The sequence below is a fragment of the Megachile rotundata genome, chromosome 12 (assembly GCF_050947335.1).
Source record: "Megachile rotundata isolate GNS110a chromosome 12, iyMegRotu1, whole genome shotgun sequence".
In the NCBI taxonomy this organism is placed as follows: Eukaryota; Metazoa; Arthropoda; class Insecta; order Hymenoptera; family Megachilidae; genus Megachile; species Megachile rotundata.
In genome coordinates this window covers 5,762,587-5,777,405 of record NC_134994.1, presented here as the reverse complement: position 1 = coordinate 5,777,405, position 14,819 = coordinate 5,762,587, and the positions used below count along the sequence as shown (strand labels likewise).

The window sequence follows — 14,819 nt, the reverse complement described above, 5'->3', positions numbered from 1 at the left end:
CAATAGTAAATATCTTGATTTAAGTATAAATGGAGTTAGGCCACTTTCAAACTACATGGTTCAATTATTGAACTAATTCTGAAAACTTATGCGTCAAGAATTATCGTATTTGCTCGGAATATAAGCAACCTGAAATGCTTTACTGATAAATAACATAAAGTTGTACACGTAACCATGGTAACCGGAAAAAATTGAAAAATGGAGTTAGGCCACTTTCAAAATAAACGGCTCAATTCACATGTGTGAATGAAATAATGCGTGTTACGTGCGTGAAGTGTAGTAAGGTCGCGTTAACTGATCGTTTGGTCCAGACGCGATCAGTTACCGCGATACTGGTTGGTTTAAGCGAAGTCGAAACCAAAGAAACATCTTGCAATTGTAATCGATGTATTCATCATTATTCCTATAATAAATACAGTGTGTCAACAATTTTAACTAACAGTTCAAATAATTATGAAATAATATAAAAAAAGATGTTTTTCGCAAATATAAAATATTGTGAAAATGGAAGATGAGCGTCTTATACTTAAATGATTCATAAACCCTTACTTTAGTATGAGTGCAATCTTAACAAGCACATAAAATATAAATTCTTATTTGTTCGTATCTTTTCACTTAACATTAGTCACCTTGAAACACGAATAAAAGCGACGTATTTCGATGAATCATATCGTCAAGTGAAGGTGTAAATTCAGCACTCCAAACTCAATAGAGTTTGATCCCACAAATTAACTTTGAAACGAGCTTCACTATTAACGGTAAACTAATAATTATTTCAATCATTAAGTTAGAAATGTCTGAAAGTTTGAAGAGCCTTGAAAATCTTGATCTTCCTCACGTATTGATCATAACAGTATTTAAGTGCACTGAATTGCACCACATTCTATACAAGTTGATCGTTTAAAGTTCGTTCATTTCTTCAAAACACGGAAGCACTTATTCGCACCGCTACTACTCTCAAGATCTCGTTAACATCTCGTGTATCAGATACGACAAAGATAAACAGCGCACGATTATGGCTTATTACAGCTGTTGCTTCTTAAACTCGCGATTAGCCAAGGAAAAAGGCTGAAACGCATGAGCACATCATACGCCAATATTATACCGTTCGTCGGTAGCTGAATACACGGTAAGAGTAAATAAATATTACTAGATAATGCAAATTATTAAATACTTTTTTTCGATGAACTCAGTTAACTGTAACTAATTAACTGTTTATCGAACGTATTAAATATTCTGATAGTTTTAGCATTAATCGTTTATGATGAGGTTTTATGTTTATATTGAACTAGAGCTCTTGACTGAAATATAAATGAAACCTAATCTAAATAATTATGTTACACGTGGATTAATGTTATATATTAAATTAAATACTGTACGTTATTTTTAGAGTAGCTGGATTTATTATGTTGTATACTTTTTAGTAGTTCTTTTTTTTATTTAATTTTTCAAGTTGTATTAACTTACATACCTTATATAACTTAGGTAACTTAGATATATTAATGACAAATTTTAATTATTAATAATTAATAACAAACATGATTATTATTATAAACATAATATAACAAATATGACTTAGGATTATTAACAAACAATCAAATTTCTGAAGTATGATTAAATTAAGAGGAATTTAGGATTTTTAAGGTTAGGTTAAGATTAGGTTATTGTAAGTAAAGTAATTGGTTTGGAGGATGATAAGCTTTGCTAGGGATAGTGGTGTAAGGGATGAAAGACATGTTGTACATTATAACACTAGTTATTACTAGTTATCTAACAATTATTTGTCTAACAAATTTATATATGTTATGTATAACAATTATTTATATAACAATTAGATATCTAATACACATCTAATAATTATTAAGCATTATACTTAACAGTTATTAAGCAATATACTTAACAGTTGTTAAGCATTATATCTAGCAGCTATCATGTATTATATTCAACTTCAATTTATAGAGATTGATAATTTGAGAATTTACAAATCTGGGAATTTGTATACTTTAGGATTTGTCACTTGAAAATTTAGATAACTTTAAAATCTAAGGATTTTTCACTGTCACATTTTAGAAGTTTGGGATTTTGAAAGTTGGAAGGAGAAATTTGAAAATTTGGAAAAGGAATTCTGGAAAGTTGGAAATTCAGAAATAAATTAGAAAATTTTACAAGTAGATAATTTCACAATTTCGCAATTCGGCAATTTGACAATTTAACAATTCGACAATTCAACAATTTGAGAATTTGACAATTTGACAATTTGACAATTTGACAATTTGACAATTTGCTAATTTGATAATTTGACAATTGGCCATTTGGCCAATTGGCCAATTTGCTAATTTCATAATTTGACAATTTGTCAAATTCACAATTTCATAATTTGATAATTTGATAATTTGGAAATTTAACTATTGGGAAATTTGACTATTTGAAAATTTGACTATTGTGAAATTTGACAATTTGGAAATTTAACAATTAGGAAATTTAGCAATTTGAAAATTTGACAATTTGGGAATTTAACAATTTGACAATTTGACAATTTGAAAATTTCACAACTTGACAACTTGACAATTTGCTAATGTGACAATTTCACGATTTCCCAATTTGACAATTTACCAATTTAACAGTTTGTAAATTCGAAATTTGAAAAATCTCTGAATTTAAGAACTCAAAAATGTCACAAACTAGAACTATCAAGATTCTAACAAATTTTTACCCTTACAACACACTTTGCACTCATTAAACTGCACATCTGTCTTCTCTCTCTACATCACCATTTTCCCTAACATCACCTTCACACCTACCCACACAAAACTCCTAATCACAGCAACGGCAACACCTAGTACCTCATCCGTATCGAGAAATAAATATTTAGTAAAAAAAAATGAGCACTAGTATATCAGTCGCGTAGTTCTACATGCGTGAGATACATCCGGCCGTATCCATGCTGGTGATTTATCCATGCCTTTGGTGATAAAGCATTGCGCAACGGATAGTGTTCTGGCTGAGTAAAATGGTGAATCAGATAAAGAAGAGCGCTTCCCGCTTCCAAGAGAGAAAGCCATAAATCAGTTGGCTGTCCGTGAGCGGGTATATGAGGTTAGCCGAATGAAGTGAACGCACGTTTATTAATTAACCGGCTAGATAAAGTCGCGTAACGGTGAAACGTATCGGTATCTCAGTTCCAAGCAATCCTTTGCTTTGAGGCATTGTTCCGAGATACAAACCGAGCTCGAATGTTTCTCCACCATGGACAAGTGTCCGGAAGCGTACGCTTTATTTACAACGACACGGTATCTCGTGTTTCTTACCCGCTTCTACGTGTTCGCTTTTCGGACGAGCTATCAGTCACTATCATGGGGTACCGTTAATATACTTTATTCAACGGATGAACGCGAATGGTGGTCCAACCGAATGGAACTTTGATTGAAAAGAATACGGGTCCTACGTTCACTTGGAAAGATTTCGCCGCTGTTCTTTGAACTTGATAGGGAAAACGCGAATGATTTATAGATATTGGTAGTACTTTCGAATTCGCAGGATCAATCGTGTATTGCCAGTATTTTATTATACCTATACTCTTTCTTCTTCGTTTTTTTTTATTTGAATTATAATTTCACATACTTTCAAATCTGCAAATCCCAAAATTTTCACCAACCCAAATTTTCAAATTTGCATTCTCTCAACATTCAAAATTCAAAAATTCATAACTGAAAATTTCAAAGTTCCACAGTTCCACAATTTCACAACTCCATAGTTTCAAAATTCCTCAATTCCTCAATTCCTCAATTCCCCAATTCCCCAATTCCTCAATTCCACAATTACACAATTCCACAATCCACAATTCCACAATTCCACATTTCCGCAATTCCGCAATTCCACAATTCCACAATTCCACAATTCCACAATTCCACAATTCCTCAATCCACAATTTCAAAATTCCACGATTCCGCAATTCCGCAATTCCAAAATTCTACAACTCCAGAATTCGACAATTCCACAATCCACAGTTCCACAATCCACAATTCCACAGTCCCAAAATTCCATAATTCCACAATTCCACAATCCACAATTCCAAAATTCCAAATTACTAAATTTCATTACTGATATATGTACATATAAGAAATATTAAAATATTCATCCTGAAATATTTTGTCATGTAGAACATTTAAGTATTTTTAATGGAGTAATTCTTTGTTTATTAATATATAAATGAGAAAATAAATATTAAATTCTTTGTTGCAATAAAACATTAATGAAATATTTCCACTATTTTTTAACGAATTTAAAACTTTGAACTTATCAATTTCTGTCATAATTAATATAATAATATTTATCATAATTCACTAATTTTTGTCATAATTTTTGTTTTCAAAACGCGCCATTTAGTAATAATAATATAATAGTATAATATAATCTCTGTTTTTACTTATGTTTTTGTAAAAATGATTGTCTTTCAAAAACCACACAATATGTAATAACAAAATTAATAGAAATGCATATAGACAGTCGAAGAACATAACTTATTTAGTCTTCCACGTTCTTTTAATTTATGTTACTCCTCTTTTCACTATGCAATAAAATGCGTTAGATTAAAGAAACAATTTCAGATAATGGCTTTAGGTAACATCGAAGATATAGCCGTTTTCCCGTCATTTAAATATCTCGCAAACTATTTACAAAACCGCCATGCGATTTCAGAAACACGAACATTAATCTTTGGTGCTGAAGATAGATTACATCGTTGAAACGAAGGATTCATTTTATGAATGAAAGATAGCGCGTTCGTAACTACTTCCAAGTAATCAATATTGTTCATCAACATAAATAAAGAATACCTGACTACAGAAAAATTCGACATTCTGATATAGTGGTATTTCATCTTTGACATCTTTCTTGAATAAAGTTAACAACTTGCCTGATCAGTCCTTTATTCATCGAGTGATATATACTCTTGCAATCGTTTTTATTCTACTTTTCTCTGCGTGTCTTTCTTTAACATTAAATCATTCAAACCGTTTTCAATATACAACTTTCTTATTCGAGAACCTACTTCTTTAGAACTTTTACTTTTACTTGCATACCTTGTAATTAATTTTATTTGTAACGGAGCTGGTCGGAATTTTTTTAGTTGTTATAAGCTTTTGTATAGAGGTTATATAGAGGTTAGTTAGGCAATTCAGTTTATAAATTTTTCAAATTTTGCATTTTGTGAATTATTAATTTTTTTTTTAATTTTCTATCAATTTTTAAGTTTGCATTTTTAGGAAGTTAATTATAATTTTCATTTTTAAGGTATTTTCAAACTGATAAACTTAATATTGAAATATTAAGTGTAGGTTAGGTTGGGTTTGATAATTTGAAAATTTGTAAATTTGATCATTTGAGAATTTGACAATTTCACAATTTGATAATTTGGAAATTTGGAAATATGGAAATTTGTTGCCTTAATATTAAAATATTGAGTTTAGGTTAAATTAGACATTTAATATTGGAATATTAGGTTTGAGCTAGGTTAGGTTTGATAATTTGAAAATTTAATCATTTTACAATTTAACAATTTGTAAATTTGGCAATGTCACAATTTGATAACTTCATAATTTGACTATTTGGAAATTTGTTAGCTTAATATTGAAATATTAAGTTTAGGTTAGATTTGACATTTAATAGTGAAATATAAATTTTGCAATTTTTTACATATTAATAGACTTTATTTATGCGATTTTCATCCGCGTAAAACGAATCCACATGAAATGAATACTCCACATAAATACAGAAACATATATCAAACACAATTTCCCCATGAAAATCCAGTAATTCCACAGAATGAAATGTCTCCTTGCAAAGCAGTGGCATCAAACAGCATCGTCTGATTACCTCACTATAATGCAGCTAATCCCCTTATAAAATTGTATTATGCAAACGAAGTTGGTGTACGGGCTACGCACATCAGACAGTTCCAAGTTTCTCAAGGCAATAATCTTACCTTCGTAAGACTCCACCAAGGAGACTCGCGTTTAAGCATTCCGGTGGCGATAGTCGTCTTTGTACCTCGGCTACTGTAACTTTGTACTTGCTGGTGCTGCTTAGTAACGATAATCGTCCTGGAACCGAACAGAACACGTCCGAAGGTTGTGCGTTTCCGGTCAGCATTGCCTTCTCGCTCCTGTCCGATGGCTTCATGTCTGCAACAAGAATCGGGTTTATTAATACTTGTAATGTGGGATTGGTGGATTATTAGGGGATTGATGTTAGGAAAATTTGATGATGATTGTTATGACGAGAAACATTGTCTATTGTATGTAGAAGAAAGTTGTACTAGTATCATTAAGTTTAAGGGAGCATTATTTTACATTATGGCAGTAACTGGTGCTGGTGGATTTGTCATGGGTAGTCATTGGAGAGTCATTAGGTCTGTTGTTGAAAAAAAGAGGCAAGAAAAGAAAGAAATCATTTTCTACTTAAAATTTCCAAATCTTCACATATTCAAATTCCTACATCTCCATATATCTACATATACAAATCCCTACATTCCCACATATCTACATATCCCAATCCCAACATCATCAAATCCCTACATTACCAAATCCCTAAATCCCCAAATTCCTACATTATCAAATCCCTAAATTCCCAAATCCCTAAATCACCAAATTCCTAAATCCCGAAATCCCTACATCACCATATCCCTACATCTCCAAATCCCTACATACTCAAACTCCTACATCTCAAAATAGCAAAATTTCTAAATTTCCAGGTTTCCAAATTTCCAATTCCTGAAATTCCTGCATCCCCAAATAACTGAATTTCCAAATTTCCAGGTTCCTAAATTCCTAAACCCTGAAGTCCCTACATCACCAAATTTTTAAATCTTCAAATCCCTACATCCCCAAAACTCTACATTCCCAAATTCCTAAACCCCTACATTCCTACATCCCCAAATCCCTGTATCTCCAAGTTCCCACATTCCTAAATTCCTATATCCCCAAATCCCTAAACTTCCAAATAGCTAAATTTCCAAATTTCTAAATCTTGAAATCCCTACATCCCCAATGCTTAGATTCACATAAATATATTATATTGCTATTATATTTCAAACAGTTTAAACCTTATATTCAGCCTCATTAAATAAATATAATAATTAACAAGATTTTCACTCAATTTAATTACTTGAACTCGTTCGAGCACGAGGACATCTGCCTCACGCACCTGGCAGATTGGGGGATCGAGTTAATCAGTGAACAGGAAGGCGGATGTTGAATGAGCTGCAAGTTTAATTAATGATCGATTGAAACACAAATAGGGATGATTTATCGAAACGTCTTTAACGTTCGATAGAGTTGTAGATGTTAACCCTCTGCACTCTAACGGGGAACCTCACTCACAACGTTATTCTTTGCATCATCTTCAACGGTGAGTCTTGTAATAATTAAACCTCCAACGGTCCGGGTCAAATCCGACCTGAGTTACAGTTGATTTCATGCTGATCGTTTTTTATTTCTGTTGAAGCGAGGCTTCAGAAATTTTATTTAGTAGATACTCTGAGAAATTATTTTGACGGGTACATGACTTGTGACATAACCTAACTTTGCTTACGATTTATGGTGTTTCAGTCGGATGTAGTTTACATGTAGTTTACTGTTTTACTTTTGTGATTATTTTACTTTTAAATTTAAATTACGTTTTATTAAATTTAAATTTGACGATTAATTTATTTAGTGATTACAGTGACTTTTAAATAAAGTTCAAAGTAATCTTCAAATTTTTAACAAAGATAATTTCAAGTAGAGATGCTTCTATAAAATTTGTGATTGATTTACTATATTTATTTGTTAATAATCTCTTGATAAATATTGAATTACACCTTAAAAAATTGACTTACTTAAAAAGTTAGAAGGGCCTACATTGAATGATCCTTATTTTATTAAAAAGATCTGTGGATGTTGATAAAAAATGATACTTTCTAAAAAATCACATTTGTACATGTCCAATAATGGCATCATTTACTTTAGTTTTTTAGAAATTGTTATAGAGTTTCAAGTATTTTAACACAGAGTTAAATGCAATAAATAAGCACAGTATATATAAAAAATAATAAAATATGAATATAGTAATACATAATAAAATATAGAAATAGTAATATATAATAAAATACAGAAATAGTAATAAATAATAAAATATATTATGTATATATTTCAAAAGTATCTTTTATTTATCATAATATTTAACATATAATCAGTCGTAGCATTTCTCTAAATTTTTAACATTTTACACAATTCTTTATAATTTTATCAAGTAGTAAAAGCTATTTATTATAGTCTTTACTAAAGCCAATACGCTAATCAGATAAAATACTTAAGGAAAATAATGATCGCACAAAATCATCTAAAAAGAATGATTCCTATCACAAAATTATCGTTACTAAAAAAAAATCTTTCTCCCACATGTTTCCGCTATAATAAAATTATTTATAGTACATTCATGGAAAAGAATAAATTATTCCGATTCGCTTAAGATATTTTGCAATTAATTTCATACCGTTGATAAGAGGAATGCAATAATCCACCGAGATACCTTATTCTCGTAAAAGGTCAAAGAGGATTTAACGAGAGTCTTCAGGAAGGAATACCAAAACCGAAGGTTCTTCTGAAATTACATTATCCAGCTCGCTATGTATGGGTACATAACCGTGGCCAGAGCAATATCCTCTGGAAAATATTTTAAATTCGCCGTACCGTCTTGTTTTCGTTTCTATGCACCGATAGTCCAGCGTTATTGCATCGTTGCTCTGGAATGCTTAATATAGGGAGGACGGAGGGGGCCGGAAGGTACAAAGCCGTATTATTACATGGCGAATCGATGGTCAACTTATAACTTGAAACTCTTCATCGTCGATTCGCTCGATCATGAGGTATACACCTATGATTTATGGCGATGCGCAATACCGCAAACCCTTATTCGCCGATTCCTATGAAACTTTGTAGGTTTATAAAGGGATGGAGATTTGTAGTGAGTTTGATCTGTGGTAGAAATTACTTTTAGTAGGATTTTAATGACGCTTTCAAATTTTTGAAAATAAAATTTTGTTAAGGTTTATTTTTCTGGAGGTGAAAATTAGGAAAAATTTTGTTAAGGTTTATTTTTCTGGACGGAAAATTAGTTACTAAAACTTTTAGTGACTATGCTTATAGTCTATGGTACCTACTAACTAACATCGGTACAATGTATAGATATGTAGATATGTTTTATTATACACATTGTATGTTCTAACTTAACTTCTGAATTTTACAGAAATTAGTGTTAGTGTCTCTACTCTACCTACCCTACACGCCTATTTCATAGAAATAGAAATAAAAATAAGAATCTTCTTCGGAATCATCGATATCTGTATGGACACTCTCCATCAGTTTCTATAGTTTTGTTAATATAATTATAAACTGATCATTTTTCTCGTACGTTACATCACTGTTAAACTTGGATGTAGCTTTCAGTAGCCCGCCATTTTCTACTTTAGCGCCATCTTGACGTAGCGTCAAGATACGTTACCTAACTTTACCTTCAACACTAATCTATCAAAAACTAAAATACATTAATATACAGATTTGTTGTTTATCTTGATGAAAATCAATGCATATTTTAAGAGAACCATAACAAATTTTAAAACGTAAAATAATGAATTTTTAAAACAGCAGTTTGTTTTCGTAGTTTTAGCGTTAAGGAAAATCAATTTTAACGCGTTTAAATAACGACTAACAATAAGTGTGAATGAATCACATTGTTATTTTGTATTTTCTTTGTTTTTTGTTTTGTTTTTTGTTTCCTGGTTAAAAAAACATGAACATTAAATTGAAGAATTATAATATTTGCAATATGAAAATATTCACACTGAACTTTGTACAAAAATAAAAAACTACTTTCGCACAGTCAGAAAAGAATATTAAACTTTACATTTATATTTTCTTAAAAATAAATGATTTTTATATCAGAACAAGATTTGTATTTTATTTCCAATAAATTTAGGTGGTTTTTAGTTCTTATTTGCAAGTAGTCGTAAAAATGCAAGATAGAGAAAATAGAGGAGAAAATAAAGCAACAGAATATAAGAGGAAAGGAGAAGAGAGTGCAAACAAGTTGTCAAGTAGAATCAATCCACATCGACGTCTCGATCGGTTGGGTCAAGCGAGTAATAAATTTCTTCACGAACCAAATAGGTCGACATAGGTTTATTTCGCGCTTATAAATTGTAATCTTGTGAATGGAGCCATAGAAAATCGTGTAACGGTGAATTGTTCGTATTCATTGCTGATTGAATAATTTGATATTTTTTAAAATATTTTCTTACAACACAACCAAAACCATTTATTCGTTCTTGTAGAATGCTTAGGTGTAATATTTCCATTCTCTTTTGTGTTAAATTTTCAAACTTATGGTTTAAAGAATTAGATAAAAATATTTTTATCGCATTTTGTATTCATTTTGTACTAGTTTTGTTTTTATTTTTTATTGTCTACTGATTTTGTACTTATTTTGCTTTTATTTTTTATTTGTTTTTTATTTGTTTCTTATTTCTTTTCTATTTCTTTTCTATTTACTTCCCATTTAGCTTAGATTTTCCACGCTTTTGAATATCCAAATTAATTTCTAAATTTCTAGTTTTATTCATTTAAATTTCGAATTTTCAAATTTTCTAATTTGCAAATTTTTCAATTTCTGGATTTTCGAATTCAAAATTGTAAATGTCCAGATTTATAAATGTTCAAGTTTCCCAATTCCTAAATTCCAAATTACTAAATTCTTAAATTTCTAATCTTCAAAAGTCAACATTCAAATCTTCATTTTTTAATTGTTTCAAATTTTTATATTTTCCAAATGCCAAATTTTCAAATTTGTAAAACTGCAATTTTCAAATAAATCAAATTTTAAATCCACATTTTTCCAAACCTCAGATTTCTACATTTTCAAAGTCTAAAATGAAAAAAGTCCATAAATTTTCAACTCTCATATGAACCTGCAAAGTTCATCCTCCGCTATCCTTCTTCAAAGTTCATCATACCAACATTTAAGAGTTGATAAAACCCGTATATCAACACTTTAAACCTACAATTATTCAATCTCTCTAAAAACCGCAAATAAAATGAGCTATTACATCCATTAATAGTCACTCTACAAATCTTATTACAGAGCAAATCGTGTTAAAATCGATAAGATACTAGTTACCTGCTCATTAATCTCCTACTCATCGATCCTGCCATCATCGCGTACAAATTACCGCAAAAAAGACCGCCTCGCTTTCCGTCGCTGCCGCAAGAAATGCGTGCGAAAAGTACAAAGATATCTCAACACGAAAGCGTTGAAAAATATTCTACGTCGTAAATTTCTCGGTTAAATTCGAAAACGTGTGGTTAATGAGATTTTCAGCCATCTTTCACCTTGTGTTCAGGTGCGCGTGTATTCACGGCAACATCCTCTCCACGGGGTCGGCTGTGTCTTGTTTTCGCCGAGATAACGTCTAGGAAGTCGCCACCAGATAATTTGTCACTCCGAGAACATGGATATATTACCGGCGCTGTTGAAACAAAAGTGGCAAGAGGCTCTGGTCACGACTGTTGGAACCGTGAAAACGGTTGCTTTCACGATACACAGTTGCACCTGTGTTAATTATGGTACTTGTAACTGGACGGTAATTAGTCGTGATATCCCTAAGTGAGGTAATCATTTGTACGTAACGGCGATTTCTTATGGTAATCGCGTAATTGGCGGCACTGCTGTTTCATAAGTGTCAGTCATATTATTAGACCGCGGATGATTATGCAGATGCACATTTTTATGCGAGACGGATAAGGATGTGGAACTTCGATAGAAGTCCGGATAATTATATGGAAAATCGATCGCATCGTCGATTTCAATCACCGCGGAATATGTTGTTAGGAACATCAGAACAACTTTCCTTTGTGCGATCGCCGCTCGGTTTTAATTTCAGAGGTATCTGCAAAAACAGTTTCAATCTGGTAATTTAGAGAAGGGAGTTTATCGATTTCATTGACTTTGACGTAAATTGTTGAGGATGTCATTTAGGACAACTTTTCTTTGTGTAAAGGCCGCACGGTTTCAATTTTAGAGGTATTTGCAAAAATACTTTCAATGTGGTAATTTAGAAAATGGAGAATGCTTTATCGATTTCATTGATTGAGGATAAGTTGCTGAGGATGTCATTTAGAACAACTTTTCTTTGTGCAATCGCCACACGGTTTCAATTTCAGGGGTAGTTGTAAAAATACTTTCAATGAGGTAATTAGTTAAAGAAGGGAGGATGCTTCATCGATTTCATTGACTTTGAAATAAGTTGCTGAGGATGTCATTTACGACAACTTTTCTTTGTGTAATCGCAGCATAGTTTCAATTTCAGGGGTAGTTGCAAAAATACTTTCAATAAGGTAATTATTTAAAGAAGGGAGGATGCTTCATCGATTTCATTGACTTTGAAATAAGTTGCTGAGGATGTCATTTACGACAACTTTTCTTTGTGCAATCGCCACACAGTTTCAATTTCAGGGGTAGTTGCAAAAATACTTTCAATATGATAATTATTTAGAGAAGGGAGGATGCTTCATCGATTTCGATGACCTTGAAATAAATTATTGAAGACGTCATTCAAAACAAATTTCCTTGGTACATTCAAGCGCTGCAAGGTTTTAATTTCGTCTAATTTCTTATGATTTTATTTTTATAATTTTGGTAGTCCATTATAAAAATTATGTACTGTTAAACTATATACTAACAAAGTTATTTACTTTATAGTTTTTTGCTAAATCAATCGATTTTTTTGAAAACCATTTTTTATCAAAATGCTATTTATTGAATTATATAAAAATTTGCTGCTCTTAAAAATGATGGATAATTTTAGTAACATTAATTAAAAATAATATACAGTTTCTACAATAATAACAAATAACAGTTTCTTTTAAAGTGGCACTTAGAGCTTGTATCACTCTTCAATTCTTTTTTCTTTTTTATAAAAATTAATAATTCGACCTTGAAAATTATCTGAAAAGTTCAAAAGAAAAATCACAGCTAATTTACGAACATAAACCAGAAAGCAAATAATGACAATAGCCTAACCTAACCTGAGAAAAATAAATACTTTAACCTTAAAGATTATCTGAAAGGTTAAAAGAAAATCACAATTAATTTATGAACATAAACCAGAAAGCAAATAATGGTAATAGCCTAACCTAACCTAACCTGAGAAAAATAAATACTTTAACCTTAAAGATTATCTGAAAGGTTAAAAAAAAATCACAATTAATTTATGAATATAAATCAGAAAGCAAATAATGACAATAACCTAACCTAACCTAACCTGAGAAAAATAAATATTTTAACCTTGAAAATTATCTGGAAGATAAAAAAAGAAAAAAGACAGTTAATTTATGAACATAAATCAGAAAACAAATAATGACAACAAATCAAAATAAAAATAAATAATGAAAATAACTCGAAATATTTAATAAACTTAATAAAAAAAAATCCCAGAAAATAAATTCTAAAAGCTTCCTATAACAATATATCCAATTCCGTACTGTTTACTTCGTACAAACTTACGATTATACCAAAGGTGTTAATATTCTACCTTAGACTCTAAAGATAGCTCATTTAATCAGTCTCAACGTATGTAAATGTCACTACATATTCCTGTTTCATATTCCTGTTGTAACTTTTCAATAAAACATCAAGTGACCAATGTTTACATAACATTTTTTCTTATCTTGATACTCTCATTATTGTACTCACAGAATATAATAACAGTATTTGATTTGAAAATGAATTTTTTATTTCGCGTATCGTATTGAAACATCGAATGCACCAACATAATGCATATGTAACAGCTCATTCAACTCGAAAAATACAGTGGATTGAGGTGTCGGTTGATTGAATAACTTCGTAGAACTGACAGTTTCCTGTAATTATTGTGATAATTGTTAAATTACTGTGATCTCGATTGGTGTACGATGTTATGGTTTTTGTTGCGGTTCTAACGTTTAAAGTATTGGTCAAGTCAACTATTATTTATATTCCTTTATTTATAACTAGTTCGCCCGTCTCGCTTAAATTCGCTCATTTTCTAACGTTTGTTGCCGGCTCTAAAGGCAATTGTTCGATTTCCTTCTTAAAAAGGTCTTTCGATTTTTCATAGAAAAACTTTGAAGTCATCGAAGAAATTTTGAATACTTTTCAGTACCCCTAATAGTTATAGTTATAGTTTACTATGCCAGAAACCTTCGCGGGAGTGTACTCAACAATTTAATGTAACAAAGTTTCATGGCGATTGTATGAATGATATAATAATGTATAAATAACAAACTGACATACATTCGTATTTATATATATATAAAATATTATTTATAGTTATTATTTATAATTGGTAAAGAATTAGTACGATCATTTGTCAAAGAGATCGAAATCGAGTCGGCGGTTACATAGCAAAGCGTGGGCAGTCAATTAAACTCATGAACAACGATAAATCGATGCTGCTGTTTCAGCAGCAGAATAAAAGTTCTTTCATTGATGTCAGTGGATCTCGAGTGCAAAACAACTGGCTGACAGGTAGATTGTAGCTGCAGGTAAGTCGTGGGCGGGTTTGCCTTCCAGGTTGAAATAACGTTACAATGTTGGGAAAGTTGTAAGTTAGAGGCATTGGCGTAACTAGGCAGGGACTAAGTGGGACTCTTTCAAAATTAGCAGTACTTTTCATGCAAATTGAGACACGTAGGAGAGTGTGTATATTACATATTACACATTTTCTTAAATTTTCAAACCTTCAAATA

At 31.1% G+C, this 14,819-nt stretch overlaps 1 protein-coding gene across 12 annotated transcripts in view; it reads right to left on the bottom strand.

Moving 5' to 3' along the window:
- The window catches only part of TfAP-2 (transcription factor AP-2), a 416,024-nt gene that overhangs the window by 45,774 nt on the left and 355,431 nt on the right, over positions 1–14,819 (bottom strand). For all 12 annotated transcript variants that reach the window (XR_001095047.2, XM_076538529.1, XM_076538526.1 and 9 more), the window contains one exon: positions 5,984–6,182. Coding sequence is in view for 11 of the 12 variants with exons in the window: in XM_076538529.1 (XP_076394644.1) it covers positions 5,984–6,182 (199 nt within the window). In the remaining variant the exon portion in view is untranslated. The remainder of the gene's footprint in view (positions 1–5,983; positions 6,183–14,819) is intronic.